At 32.0% G+C, this 27,060-nt stretch overlaps 1 protein-coding gene across 17 annotated transcripts; it reads right to left on the bottom strand.

Moving 5' to 3' along the window:
* Positions 1 to 221: 221 nt before the first annotated feature.
* Positions 222 to 25,866, bottom strand: LOC122528482 (heterogeneous nuclear ribonucleoprotein Q-like). Of its 17 annotated transcripts, none has more exons than XM_043653661.1 (14): positions 25,240 to 25,865; positions 22,571 to 22,956; positions 22,371 to 22,478; positions 22,084 to 22,260; positions 18,032 to 18,167; positions 14,028 to 14,233; positions 13,813 to 13,962; positions 13,546 to 13,691; positions 13,340 to 13,455; positions 11,630 to 11,644; positions 10,680 to 10,828; positions 7,141 to 7,258; positions 6,100 to 6,256; positions 4,685 to 4,838 (listed from the first exon to the last, which is right to left on the bottom strand). In XM_043653661.1, the coding sequence occupies exons 2-14, from the start codon at positions 22,952 to 22,954 to the stop codon at positions 4,832 to 4,834; spliced, it is 1,869 nt and encodes a 622-aa protein (XP_043509596.1). In that variant the 5' UTR covers positions 22,955 to 22,956; positions 25,240 to 25,865; the 3' UTR covers positions 4,685 to 4,831. The 17 variants fall into 17 exon arrangements, with proteins under 17 accessions (XP_043509591.1, XP_043509585.1, XP_043509589.1 ...); XM_043653664.1 differs by having other exon boundaries at positions 4,700 to 4,835; positions 25,240 to 25,866; XM_043653662.1 differs by having other exon boundaries at positions 4,700 to 4,838; positions 6,091 to 6,256.
* Positions 25,867 to 27,060: the final 1,194 nt, after the last annotated feature.

Raw genomic sequence — 27,060 nt, forward strand, 5'->3', positions numbered from 1 at the left:
ATCCGAGGGATGTTCAAGAAGATATAGCTGAAGTACAATAAACATACATATGTATATAATAAATTGGAAATAAATTTTATTCTGTTCGTCTTTTCACGTTCGAATCTGCTGTACAATAGAGAAGAGGATTTATAGGATAATAGAAGTGATAAACAATATAAATTTATAATAAGGAGGAGGAATAACATGTATTTTATTAATGTACAAATAAATATATCGTCTTTTAAGAAAGGTAATTCACATACAACTGTTTATTGAGACATGTAGAATACATCTGGTCATACACAAAAATCTTTGACACTTTAAATCAAGCTCCTAGCCCGAAAAAGGAACCATTTCAACATTATTTTAAATTCAATAATCATTACGTTCAACTACGTCACACTAAAATTAGGGACAACTTTTCAAATTGCGGGAATTAAAAAAAAAGCAAAGCAATTGGAAGATGATGAATAATAATAAAAAAAAAAAAGAATCTAAAAACGCAATTATCAACATTGAAAGAATTTGGTCGTTTGAAATTTGTCGTTCACTTTTAGTCGTGGAGCTGACACGTGGCATGTGTGGCGCGAGAAACATAAACCGTATATATGGTTGTGTGAATAGTGTTACGTACATTTTTTTCGTTTTTTTTCTTTTTTTAAATATTTTTCTTTCATTTTCTTTCCGTACAATTCTTCATTTTTTGTTGTTTTCTCATTAATGCTAAATAACATCACGTCACAAAATGCATATCCGCAGGAATATAATATATAATATATTTATATATAATTAAAAAACACGTCTTTGGGTCGTTATTAACATAAATTGAGCGACCCAAAAATCACACAACATCCGCTTGACACGGGCCAACCAAGAAGAGTCAAGTTCCCAAGGATGTGTGCCGCAAATTAGGGCAATGACCGGGTAAAAGGGTGCGCGCGGCTACAGCATCGTCAGCCACAGTGGTGCATTATCCTAAATGCGACCGATAACCCCCAGGCACCCCAGCTGCCGCACCGGTCAATTGTATAAAATAGCAAAGGATAAGTGATATCATATTGGGGCGCCTTTAACGCTGGGGTAGGGCCAATATCGTAACGCTAGTACCTAGATCAGTCTAAAGTCTCGTCACCGTGAACTGTCTCCGCTTTTGCCAGGTTATGCTTCCTTGCCCCCGCAAGCTGAACTTTCCTCTTTTTTTCGTTCGTTCGTTCGTTCGTTTCTTCTTTCTTTCTTCCCTTTCTTTCTTTCTCGCATACTTGCTTCCTATTTGCCTGCCTTATATAAGTATATAATCTTCCTCTATTATAATTTCGAAGGAAAACCAGAATTTATATTGAAACATTATTGTGTTACAAAACCCCACTCAGTATAATTAGCAATATCATTCTTATCATATCGTTAATATTAATATTATTATATCCTTGATATTATGTTTTTATAAATAGGGTGTGTAGATAAGTAGAATAGGTAGGTATAAAATATGGTAAGTGAATAATGAGTTACGAGGAAAAAGTACTAAAGAAATGAAAGGTAATAATGTTGATTGGCATGGATAATATCAGTAATTTTTCCGACTGCTGGCTCCTCTCGCTTCCCTTCTTTTTCTCTTTCACTCGCTCACTCACCCAGTCATTCACTCAATCACTCACTCATTTGCTAACTCATCGTTCACTCTCACTATCTTTCCTATCTTTTTTGTCCACTCAAACGCTCTTATCATCCATTTTCACTTACGCATGCACTTTCTTTCTACTTTCTCCTTTGCCTTTCTTTATATCTTGCCTACATAACAATCGCTCGCTCGTTCATTCCTCTTCTCTTCACGTCTTTCATTTGCACAACCGCACGACCGGGGACAGGAAGTAGAAGTGAGGGAACTTCGATCGTTAGTTTATAGCTGTATGTCATCGTTACCAGATTTGTATAAATGACGAAATAAAATCGGACTTAAGTAATTATGAATGAAATGTGCAAGAAAATGTTCGTCGATACGAGAGTTTTAAAAACAATCGATCCGATCACTATACATAGATAGTTTGTTATTTGTAGAAATTCACCGATTCAAAAGCCTTCAATGGATAGGAATAGTGGGCATTTTTTTTTTTTTTTGTTTCTTGCCTGGTTGTTTAATTCCTTGACATTCCTTTTATTATTCTCACATAGAATTGCATTTCTCTCATATCTACTTCTGTATGTATTATATCCAATGAGCCCGAAGTACATGCTAGTTTTTCCATTGGTGCTATATACGATAAGACAATACGGTGATATGCAGTCACTTCGTTACAAATGATCTTTCTCATCTTTTATCTATTTTTCCGTCACAATTCGGGGGTATGTGTAAAACACTATTAGGCTTCGCTTATATTTTTCATTTCAATTATTCTCCAGAACAGGGGGGTGTCTGGGCTCCAGGGACAGGGACCAACTATAGCCCGCATTTGCAACTCTTACTAATTAACTAACAGGCTAACAATAACAACGAGTCAACACTCAAAATGTGTGCTGTATGTGTTTCATGCATTTGTAAACGCTGCGTACACTTTACACATCCTAAATCAATCCGTGACTATCATTATCAAATTCGGTAGTCAGTCGCTCTAAAAAAAAACTCCCCTGCATGTGGCAGGAATTCTGCGATATAACGCAACATAAAAATTTTGAGAGTAAAATTTAATACAAACGAAACATATAAGATATACTCTTTTTTCCTATTTGTTTCGTTTGTTCGTACGCATTCAACGGTTCTTTGTTTGATTCTCTAACCACAAAACAAAAACAAAAAATAAATGGAATAGAAAACAAAAAATATAACATTATAAATGAGAGAGAAAAACAGAGAGAGAGGAGAGAGAGAGAGAGAGAGAGAGAGAGAGAGAGAGAGAGAGAGAGAGAGAGAGAGAGAGAGAGAGAGAGAGAGACGTGAAAGAACAAAATCCTAAAGGATAGATTCATAAATTCTAATTTAGACGCTCTCATTATAAATTTTTCTATACAAACAAATTTTGTACTAACCAATTTTGTTGCTTGTAATAGATTTCCTTTTTCTTCTCCTTCGTTCATTCTTATCATTTTGATTTACCCTTTCCATACTCATATCGATTCTTAACCTCTGATCATAATGATCGAACAAATGAGAAATATCTTTACGCAGAACCGTTGATTTCTAACATTTCACTTTTCTATCCTTGTAAAACCTGCCTGACCCTTAATAATAATAATAATAGTTTCACTGACTGTACACATTATAGACCAACAATAGAAGGTCTAGCGGCGCTTGGCGCGCTCCACGCATCACACATGCACACGTATGCACGTATATAAACGTGCACACGCGATCCAACCATACGTACACGCGCGCGCGCGCGCGCACACACACACATACATACACACACACACACATGCATTCGCGCGCATATCACGCACAATATCATGCATCATATCCACACGCACACATAAACATACACTCGTAAAACATGTTATGTATAATTTTCTCTTTCTTCGTCTTGTAGAAGAAAAGAAAAAACTATTTAAATTGATCGCTACATCGATAAATTTTTTAATATTTCATTCACGTTCATAAACCAGTTCGCTCATTCTCACACCCTTTCATGCTAATCTCCTCGCCACTCATATCCTTCCCATTTTCGCTTTTGTTTCTTCATTCTTTCTTGCATACTCCTGTTTTATCCTTTCCCGTCCCACCACCATATTTATCTTCTTTCACTTTACCTATTGTATTGTATTCTCATCTTTTCCGTATGCAAGCTCTTCGTCCATCTATCAAACCCGAACACACGTTCTCGCACATACACACAAAAATCCGAATCATAGCATAATAAAATCGCTGGCTCTTGTGTCTAGTTAACACAAGCCATCACAATCCCAATCGTCAACATCGCTGATCTTTGTATCACTTGGCAGTAAGCGATGTGACAATGTAATAGTACTTAGATTAGTGTATATATATATATAGATATATATATATATATATATATATATATATATATATACACGTGTATATATATGCATATACATGTGTGTATATGTATATATACATATATATGTATATATATATATGTAGTACCAGTACAGGATGGGTTGTTGGGTGGTCACTCTGGTTTTTTAATTAAAAATAATTAGTCCCAGTGATACGTCACTGTATATCAATCACAATGAGAGCTAGCGATGGTGGTGACGTTCAGTACGACGCTTCACGCGCTTTTTCACGTTCGTTCATTCGTCCATCTGATGATTAAATAGGCATAAAAACATTTACAATTGCCAAATTTTATAGAGTTAAATAGCATTATACGTGGGTTTCCTACACCCTTTTAGGTTGATTTTTCATCTTATCTTTCCACATTTCTTCAAACTATTCTTTTTCTTCTTTTTTCTTTTTTTTTTCCACAATTAGCTTTTGCTTTCGTTGCTTTCAATTTGTCTCCTTCTTCGTCCATTACAGCAACTCCAATTTATTATTCTTTCAACTTATGTTGTACACATTGTTTTGCTCGTCCGTTAAAATTCTCTCGTCGTGCGTGCTTGCGTGCGTACTTAGATGGGTGCGTGCGTGCGTATTCACTCACAGACTTGTAGAAGTTAGCTCCATGATTGGTAGGAATCTTGATACCATTCGTGATCATCGCTGGAAATACCGCCGAGTGTGGCGGTCCTACCTCCAAATCCTATGTCACCGCCGCCACCACCACCACTGCCACCGTTCACACTCGCCAATCCGTACGCATTGCCCAGTGGTTGTTGGGCAAGGGGTTGGTTTCCCCAGTTGCTCTGGAAGCGACGCTTAGATTCCCCCTGGTTCTGGTGACCCCCGTCAAATTTTCGTTTACCTGCTATACAAAGAAACAAACAGATCTTTGTCACGTTAAATTTTCTTATTGCGGTAAAATTACGTTTCGAATCTCTCCGTGCGACAAACACGATCTCTCCCTTCCATTCACACACACATATGCACACACAGACACAAGCACACACCTACGCACGCATCCGTTTCTTCATTGTTATCCCATGTCTGATGAGCACAAGAGCAATCGTTACTTAATCGGCTGGTCACTCGTTCGAATCGCATCATTGTACGACATAGTCAAGTATGTGTACCAACACTCCTATATGCCATAAGACTGGAGCGTTAAATGTGTACAACAAAACGAAATAAAACAACGATTTAACGTTACTAAGTGAACGGGGAACGTAACTAAAAATTAGTGCTGTGGAAAAACACATATGTGTTATTGATTGGAAGAAAACCGATCAGTCAAGTCTAGCTTAAGGAAAATAGGAGGCATCTGAAAATATTACTGAATGCGTACTGAGAAATAGATTGTCGTCGTTTTCAACGATCTATCTGGAATAGGAAAACTGGAAAATGTGCCACCTCGATCTAAGATGGGATCTAACTATTAGAAAGAAAATCAAAGTATAACTGAACTATTCGATTTAATGTCAACTGCACTTTTTGAAACATTCAACTCGTTGAATATGATCATTGCATATTTACATTCAAATTCAAGAACATGAAAAAAAAGTATTCAGAGATTTAAGAGAACAATGTACACGTAGTTTGTCGAACTCGCATTCTTTCAAATACGCTAGAACAATGTCGTCATATTTGATACTTTGTCAGAGTTGTTTCGTGGCATGACTTTTCATTGAAATTATTCAAACCATAAGGAAATAAAAAAAATGTGCGTATAAAAAATAGAATATAATTAAAGAGGAAGTGTAGTAGATGAAGCAAAATAAAAATGAATATAACAACTAGACGTTGCAAGGATATTACTAATGTTCAATACGTAACGCAAAATTCGAACGGTGATCGCAAGAAAAAGCACGAACAGAAATAATGTCTATCAGTTCTCGCACACACACGACGAGACGTTATTAAAAAATGAAAAATAGAAAGCGGAGAGAAACCTTAGCGAAAAGTCAGAAGAAAGCATAAAGAAACGAAAGCAAAGTAGAAGGAAAAGAAAGAGGTATGATAAAATAGATAAGTTACTAATAAGTGATGATAAAAGTGTAAAGAGAAGAATAGCGTATGAAAATAATGTTAAAAGATGATTGATTTATTGTGGAGATACAGACCATCCTCACCTGGTAAACTTCCCTTGGCGCGGACCCCCCCACGAGCGGACAGCCGCTGGACCCCACGAGCCCCTGAAGTTGCGGGGTTGCGTCCCCCCCTGACTGGCCCACGGACTTGGGGGCCACCGACTCGGCCACGCGGCACTACTCCACGGCCACGTCCAGCCTGACCAAATAACACAACACCCAATCGTTACCCTATATGATATTTCTTACATTCCTAGTATAGATTTGCGTATACACGATTCTATATAATACTTTACTTTTGTACTCTTCGCGAACTTGGACAACACAATCGTGCGTCCTTTCGGCTTTCTTTTATCGATCCCCTTTATCTTTTCTAACTATTGTTTAACAATTAACATCCTATGTATTATCGACCGACGTATCAACTGTTTGTTTATAGATAATACCTAAACACCTGATTTTATACTTCTTTAAACAAACGGATTAAACAATTTCTTGTAATTCATCATATGAATTTACTTTTAGTACAATTAAACTTCATCATTTGAATTTTACTTTAGGATCAATATGCTGTTATATGTACATTTTATACCCTCTAAATATATTCATACACGTATTATATACAAAAAGACGTACACGTACAGACGTACAAATTAACATGTATATGTATATACTCATACAAAATGGTTGTATATGCGCTAAAATATGTATGTATGTACGTACGTGCGCGCAAGCATCTATTTATTTATACGTATATTATACGTATATACATGCAAATAATACATACAAAATGATGCGCGCGCCTATATGTGTACGTATGGATGACTGGTTGGGCGGATAAGTGATTGGAGATGGATGTGCATAATGATCGACAGCAAGGATTGGTATGATATGCGTTGCATAAAAAGCGGAAGGGAGTTAGAAAAGGACACAATTAGGATGGTTTAGGAAAAGAGCTTAGTAGGATAATGAGGTAGTTATTTACATATATATATATATATGTGTATACAGATTAGCGAAATATACACAGTGGCAGAACGATGCAACGGATGTAGGGATCACCTAAAACCAAATCTTACTAACCACATTTTTTTACAGACAGCAGTAGTATTAGCAGAATTATCCAATGCAGTAAAGCGGAAAGCTTATTGTATTGGGATGGCGAAGGAACTTTAAGCGACACAACATACTGCACTGTCAGCTAGAACAAAATTCAACAAATCAAAATTTAAATAGTATAAACAACGCAACATCACACAGCAGGGTATTGTTTAAGCGTAAGCAGTATTTTATATATATATATATATATATATATATATATATATATATATATGCGTGTGTGTGTATATATATATATATATATATATATACATCGAAGCAAGCAACAAACATCAAGAATTTCAGTATCGATGCTAGAAATTACTTGCAGGGACTAGCACAAATCTCATTGTCGTTTCTTTTCTTGTTTCTTTTCTTTTCATTCTGTACTTTCAATTAACTTCTCGTTTCTATTCTGTAAACTGACCATATAAAACTAATGTGATATAGAACAATACTATCCAAACGCATGTACATAAATGCACAACCACGTACAATTATATATATACGCACGAATTATCATAGTACAACTTTTATAACTAAACTAAATATCAAGTCAGTCTCAAGCTATGGAATATCATCTCATATATATCTTTACGTAACTTTTCTTCCAGGCATCGTCAATTTACAAGTTGTTTCATTAAGAAATGATAACTCTTTTTTCCAAACATATTCACATTTACAATCCTAAATAATATCATTTAATTTACACGAACTATATCTGATTAAATTCTTTATAATGTATAAAGAAATTTTTAATCTTTTAAGACTAGAAATACTAGTATAACATTATTACAACACACTAAATAATGAAGATTATAAAATGAAATTTCCAAAAAAAATATGTTTTCTTTAAATTGACAAATACATTATTTCATTGTAACAGAAGAAATTACTAAATTGAAGAAAAAATACTTTGTTTAAGTGATCAAATATCTTGAATCGACTATTATCTATTTTACTACTAGTTAAAAACATTTTTCCACCTCCATTTCCGACAATATTGAACAAAGCCAACATTATAATTAAAATCAAAAGACTAGATATAATTGACATGGAAGATGACATTATGTATGAGAGAAAATAATTTAAACAAATAAGTGAAAACTACTTCTAACAGTATCTTGAACAATCAATCCTAATGACTAATATAGTTAGGAAATAAATCGTCAACGACGAAGAAGATAATTCAAAAAAAATTATTCTATGCCAACAAATCTGTACAACTAAGATGTAAAAACTACATTTGCTGAAATAATCTGAATCTTATATGTGAATCGAAAACAATAGTACTGAAAAAATCTCATCAATGTATCAGTTAATCGGTTGATTATTTATCGTTTATTTTAATCAATCAATTGATCGATCGATCGATTCACTAATTAACCAGTATGTGAATTATTTATCTATTTATTGATTTATCTATCTATCTATCATTTTACTCATTTATCCACCCATCTTGATCATTTTACCTATATTTACCTATATTCCTGTCTATTTATCTATTTTCCTATATACCTTGCTATTTACTTACCTACTTACGTACTCTTACATCTATCTATTATATTGAACAATTTTATGTCTTATAATTAGGCAAGGAAATAATTGATCAGTTTGTCAAAATTAATATAATGATGATACAGCTGTAATAATGTTCACAGAGTATCCAATATTTCCTTATTTGGACAACTCTGCAACTTGTTATATAAATACATATACATATAAATGTACAAGTAAATGTACATATATATATATAAATGCTTCATATCCGAGCCACGAGACTCACACGTCGCTCTCTTTGGAAGGACAAAACTATAAAAAATATAATAAATACGTGTACTTAACCACAGATATTTATATACACGTATAGATATAATACATACATACACCTGAGATCCATACGTAACTACACACACACAACCACACGAATTTAAGGATACATACGTACATTCATATGGCGGAAAGAATGTAACAAGATAATTTTATGGACCATTTGATGAATATTTAGAATGAAACCAATTTTTTTAAAACTACGAGTTGCCAAATATATCTTCTACTACTAAAGTATTCTACTATTTTTTTTACATGAATTATGATACTCAATTGAATGATAATATAGAAATTCATTACTATCTAACTAATGTTCATTAGTTACGTATTTATCATAGTTTTCAATTCTAATTACATTTCTTCCACCTCGTACATACTAGTATATGGACACATACACATATCACATACTATGAAACACACAATAGAAGCTCTCGTAATATTTTTACCTACAAGTAAAATTTCTTTTCAAATATCAACATGGGAGGAGCAAATATTAGGAAAACTTACAACACTAAAGACTTATTATGTTGTTTTCTGATAAAACAACATATATAAAAATACAAGGGAAATCGTACCTTTTCCATCTGTTTCTCTATTTATCCCGCCCTCTCGTTATTATATATATCTTCAATGTTTTTTTTCTTTTTTTCCGTTCCTCTCTTACTTTCTTGTACTCTAATAGCTTTTCCCGGCTATATTGTTATTGCAAAATTTGGAATGGGTCTACTATGGCTCAGATATGATTAGCAAGCAATTTGAAAGTGGCAGTGTGTTCGACTTATAGGATAACGTTAGTCTAAATGATGGAATTAGTAATGATGTAACACATATAAATAGGACAGTTCATACCCCCCCCCCCCTCCCATCTTTCTTTGTGCGCGTTCCCATAATCTCACATCTTTCTCTCTTTCCAGTCTTCAAATATATGCACACTATCCATCAATCACTATACATCAATTTTATTACAATGGAATTGTTTTCTAATCTTGTGTAAAAAAAAATATATATATATTCCAAATGTATCTCAAGCGCATTCCATTTGATTATTTTTACAAAGCTTTACTAAATAAATGCATAATACATCTATTATTTATTTTGGTGTAAGCGTTAAATTTGAGTACAACTAGATTTATACTCACAATTTACTAAGACAGCTAAAGTAATAAATGGGAAAATGAGAAAATAAAAAGATGTATATATAAAAATAGATGGGGCAGAAAAAAAAATATATATATAATGTATAGTATATACACATATGTATAATTACACAAAATGCAGACATACATCCACGCATTCATGACAGGTAGCACACGTGTCGTTGGTATAAAAACAGTTATATATAAGGATGTGCATCAGTGCGCGCATCTAAGTTATAAGTCCACGTTTTCCATGCTTATATACTTACATCGATACGTAAGAAGTTAATGCACACTCTGATTAAATAATAAATGGGCAGGTTGTTTGGAGAGAGTAAAGTGGATTATATAATGTACTTGGGATACATCCGCGAACACTGTGCCACAGTCAAATTACTATTGATGTGTGTATATATGTATATATGTATACATACATATACATATATATATATGTGTACATACAGACACACAAACACACATACATACATAAATATTAAAGAAAGTAATAATGATTCAGTAACGGAAACGACTTTAGAACCATTAAAAAAGGCGACCCACCGGTTGAGGCTGCCTGCCTCTCCCTCTGGCAGGTGGCGGAGGCGGCGCGTAATCGAAATAGTAATCTTCGTATCGATAATAGTCATCGTAATATGGATCACTGTAGCCACCTCGATAATCCCCATAACCGTAATAGTCGTAATCATAATCTATAAAAACACACATTACAAATAGACCCAAATTTAGCCACGATATATCCAATTGGCAACTTATTCAAAACTAATACTTTTGTTTTTTTTTTATAAGAAAATGCATGCCGGGAAAAGATGGTTTTAAAACTTCAATGATAGGAAACAAAAAAAAGAAAAAGAAAAATATACATCCGAATAGTACACGTTACGATTTTATTCGCAATCGTGTATATATACATACATATATATATATATACATATACATATATATGTATATATAATATATATATTATATATAAAATTATTTAATTAAAATCATCACGGAAACATATATTACTTTCACTATATAACAGCGATACTGCAAAGAAAAAACTCAATAATTACCCTACCACCATCATGTATCCTGATAAAAACTTCACGCTTTATTCGGATCATAGAAAATTATTTCCTAAGCAATTTTATACCTATTCTCTAATCCAATTTCTCTCGCTCTTTTTTCCCCTTGTTCTCCCTTTCTCTCTCTCTCTCTCTCTCTCTCTCTCTCTCTCTCTCTCTCTCTCTCTCTCATTCTTTCCATTCTCTCATTCTCATTTCAGTTCCTTCTTTCATTCTTATCTTAAGTTAATTGAATTATCATCGTACAATGACATTAGATTATTAAATATCATGACAGATAATAGCATGCTTTGTTATAATTTTCGATGATCCGATATGAGCGTCTTCCAATGTTGGATACATAGTTCCAAAAGAGAAAAAATATAAAATTCTACTAAATGGTATTCTACTACTTTCCATTCGTAATTCAATATCGCATCTTACCTATTTCCATGAGAGCTGAAACCAAATTTATTGAATTTATGATGCATACGAAATCAACAAAATACACACACTTACATAAAACGAGGTAGAACAAACAACATAAAAAAAAGTAGAAAGAGAAAAAAAGAAACTGAGAGATTTTTTTTCTTGGCAATGCGTATGATTATACACCGCCACAAAATAAATTTCACTCAAATATTATTATACGTAAATACAAAACAAACAATACACATGCAATTACTTTTTTTCGTATGTGCGTGTTTTATGTGCGTCCTTTTACTTGTCGGTCCGTCTCTGTGTGTGTGTATGTATGCGCGCACACTCGCGCGCAATGTAAATGTGAAACATAATAGGTATCGCAGGAAGTGGCAGTGGTAAGGCAATAAGGTGCTGATTATGATGCTAAACCACACCTGGCATACATATGTATAATCGTACATATGTATGAAAACTTTTTAATAATGTAAGCTAATTGATATTTGTTCCAGAAAATATTTCGTATATCCGAATATCACGTACTGTTTACAGGATTATGCATTGATGAAAACAATAATTGAGATAATAGAAAAAGAAAAAAAAAGATAAAGAAAAAAGGGGAGAAAAAGAAATAAAATACTGCATAACAATTAAAATGTAATCATAATAGGCTCAGACCAAATTCAATTTACCAGATTGTCATACAAATGCAATTTTTTTGATATAATGAATGAACGAAAGGGTACTTCAGTTGTTAAGCACTTTCTCACTACATCTTCTAATGTGATAAATGATAAAATAAGTTTAAAAGTCTCTCTCTGTTTTTTAAATTTTCTTGATGAAAACTGTTCTTCACTTAGAGATGTAATTTTCTTCCCTCTTAAGCAAGCAAACTTGTAACTAATTTTGTAGTTAATATTTCACGATCAATAAATATTATTTATTAATACTCAAATATTAGGATCATGGTTCTGAAGATGAAGAAGACAAGGTTTCAATGCTAAGGATATGATATTATTCGTCCTTAAAAATGTTTGTACTTTTATAACAAGTTCTCATATATATAACATCATGCGCGTAAGCTAAGGTATGTAGTGAGATAGTGAAATCCCCAAAAGCATGCGGGATGTTTATGTTACATAACATTACCATAAGTAATCGATAAAAACGATCTAACAATGATTTGTGTTTATATAAATCTGAAAAATAAAATATTAGTATTTTAAATCTATGGAAAAGTTCGTTAATAAATTTTTTGAACATCATATATTTTTTCAGCACCAAAATATTAGTATACTTTATCTTGATATATTTTTCAATTTCAATCATTTAAGCAGTCCATTGGCGATATACAATTTTCTCAGACCTTGCATTATATAGATATAAACTAAATGTATAATTATATGCTAATACCATTGTCAATAATTTTACAGGAAAGTTGAACAATTTAATATTCTTACAAAGTTAAGATATGGTCTAAGCCTAAAGATGAATTAAATTGACTGCAAGCGAAAACAAAACCTTAATTCAATAAAACAAAAACGTGTACATATATGTAATTCACGTTATCTCTTTCTATATAAAATATTATTAAAGGGGTAACGAAATGCAATTAAAGTGTTACGTACAAATACATGAATATATATGTATAAACGCGTGTGTATATGTTTAATTCCGATTAGGTCTAGAAAATATCAACGAGCGCGATAAACATAAAGGTAAATTGGTACTTACCATAGTCGCCTCGTCCCATTTGTCCTCGCATACCTGCGCCAGTACCTCGAGGACCTTGTCCTGGTCCGCGAACTGGCATTGGTCCTCCCATCATACTTGGATGCGATGGAGAACCTCTGCAACAGAAAATTTCATTATCATCTGAAAAGATGATGTAACTCAATAAGTAAATCAGAATTAACAGCTGTATCGAATAATATACGTACCCGCTTCGACCCTGAAACATTTGCATCATTCTTCGCTCTCTAGCACGAAGCATTTCTTCTTTCTTCTTCTTGTCAGATGGTGGTTTTGCAAGAGATACTTCGATGTGAGAACCTCCGATTTCTTTTCCGTTTAATTCGTTCATTGCCTAGAACACGAAATAAACAATACTGCAATAAATAACTTGTAATTTACAATAACATTCTAATATTAACAACGAATATAATTACACAATATTATCAATTAACGTATTATCAATTATATCCTACCTTAACAGCATTATCTCTTTCTTCAAAATGGACAAAAGCATAATCCTTGATTTTTTTCACTCTTTCGATGTTACCATATTGTTCGAAGCTTTCCTTTAGTTTCTCTTCGGAACAATCTTGTGTCAAGTTTTTTACGTACAAGACACGTACCTAAAATACATAATTTAATTAATAATCAGTTACATCCAATTGCATTTTCAGTGTCAATTACTTACTTTAGACATTGTTTGTTCGTCAGGTTCTTCTTGAGGATCTGCCCAATCAACTATGATATCACAACCCCATACTTTGATGCGACCGGTACTTAATCTTCGTTTGGCTAAGGAAGCAGCTTTATGAGATTCATATTCTAAGAAGCAAAAACCTCTATTTTTCTTCTTATCATCCGGAGAACTGTAGATAATCACCTCGGTCAGACCAGCTACATGATGAAAAATTACACAAAATACATCAATAAATCTCAGCAGGACAAATTAAGAAGAGAAAGAGAATATATCTACTAAAAGAATATGTCTAGTGAAAAGAGGAAAAACAGGAAAGAAAAAGGAGAAATAAAAGAAAAAGAGGGTGAAGAAATAAAATTAAAAAAAAATATATATAGATATATAGATATGTAGAAAAACCAATTTCGCGAAGTCATCTCATTTTGCATACAGTATATACATGGAATTTCAGGATAGCTAACAAAATTGAATAATAAATTATTTTATACAAGAGATCTTCTATCCGATATAACCAAGTAAAAAGTTATTCAACGAACAAAGATAAAACAAATATGAAAAGAAATAATTCCACTTTCAGTCTCGTTTTTCTAAAAATTTTACTTTTTCCTTTTCTATTTATCTTTGCTTGTAGAATTTCCTCTTAGTCCTGAGATACCTTGTTTGTATAAACTGCTACATTAAATATATCATGAATTATACAAATAGAAACAATTTGAATCGCTGAAATTTAGTTTACTGCAATACGTTATTAATATACCCATGAAACGTTCTTAACTACACTTTGGCTTAGATAATGTTTGATAGAGATAGATTGGCAAAAAGTAAGGACGAGAAAGAGAAAGAATTCTGAAATGAGTAAATGAATGAGAATGTATGAATGAAAGTGAGAGAGAGAGAGAGAGAGAGAGAGAGAGAGAAACATGAGAAAATTTGATAGATAAATTTATCATCTAAATTATAACTAAATGATTCATTTGAAACATTAAAATATCAAAATTACAACACATTATTTGATACCAAATTATGTCACGGAAACTAATAAAATGATGTGGTCGAAAGGGGAAATTACTTTTACATGAAAAATAATTTTACTCAAAGAAAATTATGTATGAGTATGGGTGTGTATATATATATAGATACATCTACCCAATATTTCCACAAATAAAAAAAAAAAAGAAATCAAAACATACCGATCGTGATTCTAATAAATTACCAAGCTATTAAGTACTAATCAGTTAATTACAAAAAAGGAAAAAAATGATATCAATTACGATAGTAAATTTATAATGAAATTATTCTGCAATAAGTAGTTTAGACGTCAAATCTTTCACAATTGCAATATCTGGTTTTGAAATTCTCAAATAGTATTGACAAACTTAATTTTTTCCTACCAACATAATACTCACACCTACAACATGTTTAAGTCATACACTGCCCTCAAAATCGTCCTTTCGGTTGTAAGCAATAAATTAATTTCCACAAAATTTTACAAAAAAATCATTTAGCGATAATCATAGTAGATTTTGAGAACATAGTATGTACACTTGTTGTATCATATACAAGGAATTCTAAAACCCTTACCCGAGTACACACGCGCATAAATGGAAAATAAAACACACTAAAATTATAGATATGTAAGTATCCGTTTCTCAATACCATATCGCTCAAGTACACACAAAACATAAATATGAAATGTTTATGTTTAAAAATTATAGATAGTGTTAAATTAAAAAATATACTTGTAGTATATACATATACATACATAACACGCATATATTGGTAATACATAGATCATGTAATAACTTGTAACTTGATATATATTAATCCATATCACATATATACGTTTTATGTATATGTATGATACATGTGTACATACATAATGTACGTATACATCCATGTTTACAAATGTAGATACATATGATTATACACATATGTATATGTATTCATATGTACATAATAAAAATATAAAACTTGAGCATAAAATTTAAGATACAATCTTAAATCACCAAAATAAATTTAAGATACGCTCAATATACTTTATTAGTTATAATTAATAACTATGCATTATAATTATAAATTAAATAAAAAAATTTGGTACCGAAAAATTTATATATATATATGTAAATACCTTGAATAAATATTTGAAAAAAAAAAATTCTATTCACGCGTCACCAAATCAATTTTTACGAATTTCTAAAACACATTTATGGACTTCGATATGATGTTTAATTACACAAAAGAAAAATAAACGTAATTGAAAATCGAGAGATGTATTACATATTATTAAATAAAATTATCATGCTATTAAAATTTACATGCATCGCAGTGATTAATATACGAAGAATATAAAAAAGATTAATCTTTCCTGAAATTATGTAAGAATCGATATTTTTATCAATTAATTTAAATACAGGTACTATCATAGACGATGTGTCTCAAACTAACAATACCATTTGTAAAAATAATAAAACAATTCTTTAGCTACAAACTCATGTTCAATTGTTACCATTTTTTTTCCTTTTTAATTTAAAGATAATCCTACTCTCCTTCCTCTCAGTTTAGAAGTTGGTTTGCACGCGTGGGCACAAAACACACACACACAAACCCACACATAGAATATATACATGTGTATGAATAGACAACATGGCATCTGATGAAAATGCACTTGGTCTTAAAGCAACAAAAAAAAAAAAAAAAAAAAAAAAAAAAAAAAAAAAAAAAAAAAAAAAGAAAAAAAAACGCGCATATATGTATTTGATTGAATAGTATAAGAGGAAAAAAAAATAATGAGAGAATAAATAGATAAATAGATAGATAAAAAGAGATAAATAGAGAGATAAATAGACAGACAGACAGACAGACAGACAGACAGACAGACAGACAGATGGAGATAGAGATAGATAAATAAAGAAAGAAAAGGGAAGGGGATTATTAGAAGAATTCAGATGCCTTGTGACCTTTATTTCCCATAAATTCTGATTATTTAACCTTATGCCTCTTAAATTCAATATTTTTTTACTTCATAATTTCTTTTCGTTATCTCCTCTCTGAGTCCAGACTTAAATATTACATGCAAGAATGTTATGTAAACACACATATAATAATTATACACATTCACTCAATCACTCGAACTGATTACATACATTCATAATAAATATATTAGAGAAAATTCGAAATGAATTCTATTGGACAAAATGCTACATTTTATCAGATATTAATAGCAAAGTTATCTAATATTTTAAAGTTTAAAGGAGTAAAGTTTAATAGTTTAAAGGAGTAACACATATAAATAAAATTCTTATGTTTCCACGCATTATTATTACTCTTGATATACTTCTGATTCTTTTTTTTTTTTGTTTTCAAATCTTACTCCATTCACTAAATGTGTTTTCGCGTCCCAAAATCAATCAGTTAAAAAAGAAAAAACCTTCAATTAACTATATATCAATTATAAAAGACTTGTATGCAAAGTACTACAATAAATAATCACTCGATGAGAGACCAACTGTTCATATAATGAAACAATTTAAATTATTCTAAAAGTGAAGTTCCAAGAAAACAGAAAGCAATGACATTTGCATACATATAATTGTGAAAAATGCAGTGATAAATTTCATGATTATGGGACGCGATTTAATATAAAAATTCATTAATCAAATATGGCCAACTTTTTATCGAAAAATTAATAAATAGCATCATAAAAAATAAAATGTTCTTTTCGAGAGTGAAAAATAAAATTTGACGGTGTTTGCGAGAATGTGTGCGAAATGTTTTACAGGTGAAAAAATAAATTCTATGAAATATGTATCAAGTTGAGAAGGAATCTGCCTAATTATTAATGTTGCAAGAGGGTAAAATTAACCCACCTGGCACCTCTAACAAAAATTGGATACAAATCGCCGATCGTTAAAAAATAAAAGTTTTGTCCCATCATTTTTTCCTATAGAATTTCCTTTGGTTACTGCTTGCTGATTTAAGGACAATTATCAACTTACGTGCGTGCTTTGTAAATTCTTCGAACAAGTCATCTCGGTCTCGATTCTTTGGAATATTTCCCACAAACAAGCGGTGATTGTTATAAGATACGGTAACACCAATCTTTTTCCCTTTCCGAATCTCATAATCATTCAGCTGTAAGAATAATGTGGAAGGAGAGTGCCAATTAAGCTTGCCTTTTATAATTTTACCTGCTTATTGGCTGTCTGAACGTGGGATATCGTGAAGCGACCTTTAGGGATATATATATATCTTATACGAAGGAATAGGGCAAGCATATCAATAGATGAACGTGGAAAATTAAACTGGAATTAATTTTCGTACACTGTCGATAACATGATATATAGGCAGGTAGATAGATGAGTAGATGAATACATAAACGGAAAATAAATATTTAGGTAGATAGGTAGGTAGGTAAGTAAATAGGTAACTAGGTACGTAGATAGGTAAGTAAATAGGTAACTAGGTACGTAGGTAGGTAGGTAAGTAAATAGGTAACTAGGTAGGTAGGTAGGAAGGTGGGTAGGTAAGTAGGTAGATAGGTAGGTAGGTAGGTAGGTAGGTAGGTAGGTAGGTAGGTAGGTAGGTAGATAGGTAGGTAGGTAGGTAGGNGTAGGTAGGTAGGTAGGTAGGTAGGTAGGTAGGTAGGTAGGTAGGTAGGTAGGTAGGTAGGTAGGTAAGTAGGTAGGTAGCTAGGTAGGTAGGTAGGTAGGTAAGTAGATAGGTAGGTAAGTAAATAGGTAACTAGGTAGGTAGGTAGGAAGGTGGTAGGTAGGTAGATAGGTAGGTAGGTAGGTAGGTAGGTAGGTAGATAAATTGATTGGAAGATAGATAGATAGATTGATAGAAAGATAGGTAGATAGATAGATAGATAGATAGATAGATAGATAGATAGATAGATAGATAGATAGATATAGATAGATATAGATAGATAGATAAATAGATAGATAGATAGAGAGATAGATAGAGATAGATAAACAGACAGATAGATGGAAGTTGGATAAATTGATAGGTGAGAGGATAACTGGGTAGATGGATAGATAGATGAAGGGATAGATAAATAATTAAGTAAAGAGATAGGCAGTTATGTAGAAAAGTAGGTAGGTAGATAGGTAAAAAAACAAGTAGAATAAATAGATAGGTAGGTAGATACGTAGATAGGCAGATAGGTTGGTAGATAGGTAGAAAAGTAAATAGATAGAATAGAAAGGTAGATAGATAAGTAGAAAGTAGATAAATAAGTATGTAGATGTACATAAGTAACAAAGTAGATAAGTAAATATGTAGATAAGCTAGACAGGTAGAAATGTAAATAGATAGCTAAGTAGGCAGAAATATAAATAGGACAGTAAGTAGGAAGATGGATAGGTTAGATAGCTAAATAGATAGAAATGTAAATAGATAGCTAGATAGGTTGAAATATAGATAGGTCAGTAGATAGGAAGGTGGATAGGTTAGATAGTTAGATAGGTAAAAGTAGGTGGATGGGAGTGCCTGTCCGTTTGTTAGCGAGCCAAACGCCCCAGCGGTCCACGCATATCTCCCATACCCCCATGCTCGAGGTCCAGTCATGAATCGCGTTAGCATGATGCAAAAATTGATAACAACCACGCAGGACAGCGCGCGTTTAATACCTCACTGTATAATTTTAACAATTCTGCCATACTAAATTGCTTCCACATTTTCTCTTCTAACTACTTTGTCTTTCTTTCTTTTTTTTTTTTTGTACTGTCAATAACAAATAAAAAAAGAAAAAATATAACAAAAAGAAACAGCAAAAAAATGTAATGAGAAAAAAAATGAACCAAACTATACATTCAAATTACCAAGAAGATCAAAGTTCAAATGCAAAGATCAAGACTGATTGTATATATGGTGTGTTTACGCGCGCAAATGTAAAACTGAGTGATATTGTACATGTGTGTGTTTGATAGCAAATAACGAATGGCGTTGATCGTAGTGGTAGTAGTGATGGTCTGGTACTGATAGTAACATGATACTGACCCTATAATGACGAAATAGTAGTGATGGTGGTGCGGGTGGTGGTGATGATGATGATGACGTTGATAATAATGATAATGATGATAAAGAAGAAGAAATAGAAGAAGATTGTTGATGATGATGATTGTTGGTGATGACAATAATGATGATTATAGCGACGTCAACAATAGCAGCAATGGTAGTTGAAAGAACTAAAGGAATAGGAATGTCAGAGGGAAAAAAAGAAAAAATCGATTAGGAAAAAAGAAAGGAAACATAATGAATAAAAGTAGGAAGCATAAAACTCATAACTCAACCTATAATATGCGAGGAGAAGAAGACTTGGACCAGAGAGGTGTTACTGTTCACTAATAAACCGAGAGGCAAGGAGACTGATCAGAACTGAAGGTGTCATAGGTAACTGAAGATCACACGGTCGTACGCACGATCGTGTATTTTTCTTGGATGCTCCATAATTCCATACCATCTACAACCACTACTTAAAAGCTACCACTCGTAAGTTACAATACAGGTAGACAGGTAGGTATAGGTAGAGAGGTAGGTACACACGCCTCGAATTCACTTTACCTGTTAATTTACCAAATTCCTCCAAGATCTCCTCTTTGCCTTTTGACTTTGGTATGTTCCCCACGAAAAGTCGTAGATTAGGAACGCTAATGTTTACTTTCAGATTCTTGCCGGGTTTTATTTCGTGATTATCGAGCTGTGGGATGAAGAAAACAAACACATGCCTAATATTGTTCCAATGAGGTACATTTCATGTTTTATCTAATTGCGACAAACAAAAGAATTTAGGAAAAATTTTTCAGAATATGCAATTTAGTAAAATAATTAACATGGCCTGGTTCCATGAAAGCGAGAAAGTGGCATGCGCTTTGTCGCTCGAGTCTTCACAATATAGGAAACCGGCGTTCACGTATGTGCTCCTGTAAACAAATTTTAAGCCTACTAATTTTCGAAATTTTGTTACAAAAATTGTCACTGTCCAACGAAAGTCAACCAATTAAGTAAATATACCCCTAACCAATTAAACCACACGAATTCTCTTTTTTCTTTTTTGGCATCATCAATGTTTAGGAAAGTTCTCCACTCCCAATTTTGCCCACTGAGCAAAGAGGAGAGCTGGAAAAAGAAACTCATCCATAGGACATCATTATCATATGCATGTATGTATATACATACATACATACGTACGTACGCATATACCTATGCGCGCGCGCGCGCGTGTATACGTGTATGCTCATGTGTATGTGTGTATGTGCGTGCGTGCATGTGTCTAAATCTATGTGTATATATGTACATACGAGTATATATACTTTGCATGTCCGCGCGCGCGCGTGTGTGCCTATACTTTTATGTATATATGCATTTAATTTTTAACTCTGTCTTGCTGCTGTTAAGTATTTTAGGATGTGTTGGGCATAATTATACTTAAAAATATAAATTAGTGGCCAGGGACATATATGTATATGTACGAAATAAATATGTGGATTGTTCCTAACTAAAGACATTGAATTTCAAATTTGGTTACTTTTTACCATTAGTGAAAAAATGCTAAAACTGCGTTAAGACTACTATTAAAAAAATAATAATAATAAAGAAAGAAACGCAAATCACAACATAGAACAAGCCACATGGGAATATGAAAAAATGTATTCGAAATGTTTAATACAAAAAGAAAAAGAAGAAAAAAAGATGCTTTATACTATTTTCGATTCGACGAATTTTAACGAAAATTCGACGACTCGGTTATCGCTTATTTTAAAATGAGTATTAAAACGACAAATAAAAAAATCTCAATAAAGTAGAATACAGAAACAGAAAACAAAGAAATATAATATATGCAATATATATTTAAACATTTCGAAAAGTTATTTATTTTGGTAGCAATAACAATTTTGTAACATTTCTAAAGTTTCTCTAAATAAAAATGAAGGGCATTGATATGTTCATAACAAGATGTTGTAAACTAGGAAAACAGAATTTATACGCTTCACAAACATGTACCTACATAATGATAAAAAAAAAAATTCGAAGAATGTCTACATACCTCTCTGACAGCTTGCTGTGCTGCTTCTCTATTAGTAAAAGTGATAAAAGCATATCCTCTGTTGCAACCTGCCATTGGATCCATCATTAATCTTAAATCCCAAATTTTTCCACATTTTTCAAACAAAGGAATTAATTCATCTTCATACATGTCCTTTGGAATTTTTCCACAAAATACCTTTTATAAAAACAAAAGCATATAAAATTAGAAAAAAAGTGAAAAGTTGCTTTGAAAAAGTAAAAGAAGTACTACAAAGATACAAGTCAAGTAACTACTTATGGCTTTACCTCGCAACCAGTTCCTGGTGTAGGACCTTCCCAATTTGGAGGAGGTCCTCCATATTTTCGCTGTCCTGTTGTTACATCCAAAGGATAACCAGTTCGTTCAAGAATCATCTGCAGGATAATTCAGATAATTTTATATCTTTTACAATTTATATAATTTTGTAAACAGTTATAAACGTTAAATTAATAAAATAAATGATTACCTTTATTTTATCCTCATCTGGTGCTTTTGGAGTAGTACTGGTACCAGTACCCTGTCCAGCTCTACTTTTTTGTCTATAAGTTTTCATCACACCACAAAGATATGCAGACTTATTTGATACGTGCTCTAAATTAGATTCAAGAAATTGTGTGAGTACATTTAATGCACCATCAACTGGAAATTCCTTTAACGCATCTAATGCTCTTTCATCCAAATCCACGTGAGCTAATTTTCCTGTCTTATAAATTTCATCTAATTTTCCAGCTACTTTTTCATCCAATCCGTACTGAATCAACTTTGAAAAATCTTCTGTCCTTTCTACATACTCCATTTCTTCCTTAGATTGTTTCTCTTCCATTTTTATTTCCCCATTTCCCTCTGCCATAGCTGCAACATTATTTCAATTTTTATGATAATATCTTTGATACAATTAAAGTTTTCCTTAATTTACTTCATGTTATTTTACTTAAATTTATATCAATTTAATTTGTTATTTATTAAATTTTCAATCGTAATTCATAATTATCATTATCTACTCAAATACAATTAATACAAGATATAAACTATAATAATAAAATATCGGGATACAACAAACATTGTTATAACACTAATAACAGCTGCCATATTACAAATCTTCTTTTCTCATTTAAATACTAAAGAACAGAGTGATAACATTAAAATGCATATTAAATTGCATTATAAATATTATTTAACATATAATTTTGAAAACAAATACTAGAATCTCACAACTAGCAACTAAAGAATAAATTTATATTATGAACATAAGATTGTGATATTTTGTTTTTTGTATGAAAGATAAAAATCTTATATTTTTTAATAATATTTACAAGATATTTCGTAACATATATTTCTTATAATTTATAATACTTGGCAATACTGTTTTTAAATATCCATTATTACACTAAGAATTTTCAATGACTGCTAATTAAATACCTTAATGGAATTTCAATAGTACAAATAAATAAGAAACAGAGTGTCATAAAAAATAATATAGTATACATGAGAATATATAAACAAATAAATAAATAAAACAAAAAGAAAACAATAAAATATGGAACGGAAAGTGTTGATACACCTATGGTTGGAAAATGGAGAAATAGAGTAAATGTAATGAACGTGACCGAAATTCTAATACCACTAACTCCAATGTGTAATAGCCCGTGCAATTTCCCGCGTTTATGAATGATCAACATATCGAAATTATCATATCGTCAATTGCTCAACACAAAGGAACTAATGCAGGAATTTTTTTGAATATCGTTGCTACATCATCGATGACATTTTATGCCTAATCCTTAATTTGAAATATACAATAAAAAAAGAGGAAGAGAAAAAAGTAGCTCCATTGTAGAACAATGCTCTTTAAAGAAAAATCGGATTGTCGTAATGAAAAATAGATTCGGAACGATGTATTTGCGGTAGTAAATACTCAATACGGGAATTCTGTTTGAAAAGAAATGTAACTGGAGCTTTTGCTTGTAGCTTGCCGGCCGGCAATAGAGTTACATCCATATTTCTTGAAGGATGCAACTACACTTTTACACTCACGATAACATCACATTCGCCGCTCTAACTAACCAATTTTCTTTTGTGTTTATGAAAGGATTACCAAGGAAGCACGCCGATGATAATAATTCACGATACTCATAGGGAGAATAATTGCGTATACCTTGGAAAGTAAATGAACAAAATCTTCCTGTGAAGGAAATGGCGATAGACGTCAACGTGATTGCAGACTACGGGGTTCACAAAACGACGCGCAAAGATACGCTCGAACCCAGCGACACGAGTTAGCCATTTTCTTTTGAAGCATATTCGCGAATTCTGATTGGCTCGTGCAAAAGGTTGAGAAGAAAAAGTTGACCATGCAATATGCACTCGCGAAATAACGAATTTTCGTACTTGAAATTGTGCATGCACAATACATGAGTATTACGTAGATGTTCTTTCCCACTTCCAAACAATTTTCAATGACTTGGCTAATTCTTATTCCTTGCAAATTATTTCGAACAGATAAAATATAGACAGGCCTACGTGTACATATAAAACATTTGGGACTAAACTGACAATAATTACATATGCTACAAATTTTATTCACGACTTTTATCGTACAGCCGTTTCTTCTATCTTTATGCAATAAGAAAGTATCTTAAGTAAAAAAATTCACCATTAGCAGCCAAATGCTATGTATAATTCGTATAATTTCGGTAATCATTAAAATGACAAACTAATCGCCTAATGATCATTTTTCGTTTCGTGTACTGTGATAAATAAAGTATAAAAGACTTTAAAGACAAATTTATTATTTTTAACTCGATGGTGTCGATTCACCGATATATTTTTTTACACTATTTACTTTGAACCGTGATTCTGAAACACTAAACGAGCCGCAAAATTAACGATTGCAAGGTCTAATGCCATTCCAAGTTTGTGGAAAAAGTAAAAGAAAAATATATAATTAAATGTACAACCTCTGTTGCATGTTTCTACTTGATATCAATGTAAATGATACAACAGTATAATATATAATAATAGAGAGAGAGAAAGAGAGAGAGAGAGCGAATAGAATTCGTAAGAATACTAAGCAAATTAAGATAAAAGTGTCATAACCTCTGAAATGTAATGTAATACAATATAAAAGTAATATACCTGTGTGTAAAATTTGAAATCTTCACGGTATTAATTTTGAACAAATTATAAAATGAAGCACCAGATACCACACAAAACAGTCACAGGCGTTTAATTGATAGAGAATTCATATTCCAAATACCACCTACATCAACACCGGAACAAACTTGGTACAAACTTCTGTTCACTTTCACGTTGTATTTAAGCCGTTTGTTCTAACGTTTATTGAAAATTGCATTTAACACTTGAGAATGTTGAATGAAAATGATAATGCAGTGAATTTAGTGTTGTAGGCACTTGGAAAGTTCCGATAATATTGCAGTGATGGTGACGGTAAGTGTGAAGTAAGCCCGGGCGCAGCGTTTTGATATCATGTAGTGCCTACATAGCCGTAATGCATAAATTGGACTGCCTCGCTGAAAGAGAGGTGCAGTGGTGCAAGCCCTACAAAACCAAACCAGTTTCCTCGGTTGCTTGCTTGCTTGCTTGCTTGCTAGTTGCGCCCCAATCCAATCCGATTCAACCGCTTACCTCTCTTCGCGGTATATGCGAGCCCCGCCTTAGTCAGGCTCGTCGCTATTATTCTCCGTTCCTGTACCATTCCTTCCAATTATCTTTTCTCTGTTTTTTCTCTCTTTCCTTTCTCTTTTCTTCTCTTTTCTTTTTTTCTTTGTCTTCTCTTTCCTCTTTTCTTTTTTTTTTTTCTTAACAAACATTCTTGTAATTATTTACCAATTCATATATTCGAACGCAATAATCTTTTTTTGCAATTCATGTACTTATTCTGTTTCTTTCATTGTCTTTTATTACCGTTTTATACGTACTTACGTCGTTATACGAGATTAAACTATGATGTAACAGTCCAAAAAAATATAATTTATGACAAGACGCTATATATATATATAACTAGTCTTTACAGTGTTTGTATTTTTACCGAAATTGATGGATCAGTATTATTGTAAAACTGTAAAACTTTACCGAAATTAATAGATCAGTAGAATCTATTGGTGTAATCTCGGTTGCGAAATGTAGCAAAAAATAATATATCTGAGAAATTTGTTATGTTTTTATTATAAAGTGTTAAATATAGAAATAACACCAGAAATAAAAAAGAATATATTTAAAATGCACAACAAATAAATAAATATAACCTATAAATAAAGCTATATATATATATATATATATATATAGTGTACACGCATATATATATATATATATATCATAGTACATATATTTTGTATTTTACAAAATAATATTTACATTACAATATCATAAATTATAATGTTGACAAATAAAAAATACTATTATCATATTGTTTTACATAAACAAAAAAATATACTTGCTTTGCATCACTTGTATATGCATATGTATATGTACCGTTAAAGTATAAAAGAAAGAATGATAAAATAAAATAATAATAACTTGTATACATATTTATTACCATCGAGTCTAAATGTTTGCATGAAATCAAGGCAATATTATAAAGAATGATAAAATAAAATAATGATATATAGATCTTATTCACGAGCGCGCAATTTGGATAACTTGAAAAACAAAACCGTCGTTAAAAAATCTGAAACTTTCAATTATGTTTTTACGTCTGTTAGGATATCATTGTATCATCGTTAAATATAGTGTTTTATAAAGTTAAAAAAAAATTTCTCAGATTTTGTTAAATGTAAGGAATAACGTTCAAGATAAGAGAACACATTACAGACAAGGAGATACGGTCCTGAATTCAACCGTAAACCGCCTGTCTGGTTGAGCACGCACCCGCGTCCCTCAAAGGAGAAGAAGTAACAAAGACAGATGGTGCTCGTATGTTCGCTTGCAGAAACCTGT

Source organism: Frieseomelitta varia, unplaced genomic scaffold, assembly GCF_011392965.1.
Source record: "Frieseomelitta varia isolate USP_RPSP 00005682 unplaced genomic scaffold, Fvar_1.2 scaffold_251, whole genome shotgun sequence".
In the NCBI taxonomy this organism is placed as follows: Eukaryota; Metazoa; Arthropoda; class Insecta; order Hymenoptera; family Apidae; genus Frieseomelitta; species Frieseomelitta varia.

Bases quoted from the DNA above. Each gene is read 5' to 3' on its own strand.
- LOC122528482 (XM_043653650.1), bottom strand. From the start codon at position 22,954: ATGGCAGAGGGAAATGGGGAAATAAAAATGGAAGAGAAACAATCTAAG. The intron at 22,479-22,570 runs GTAATCATTTAT...ATTATCCTGCAG, and splicing joins CAGATGAGGATAAAATAAAG to ATGATTCTTGAACGAACTGG. The intron at 6,257-10,679 runs GTGGGTCGCCTT...TTATTTGGTCAG, and splicing joins GAGGCAGGCAGCCTCAACCG to GCTGGACGTGGCCGTGGAGT.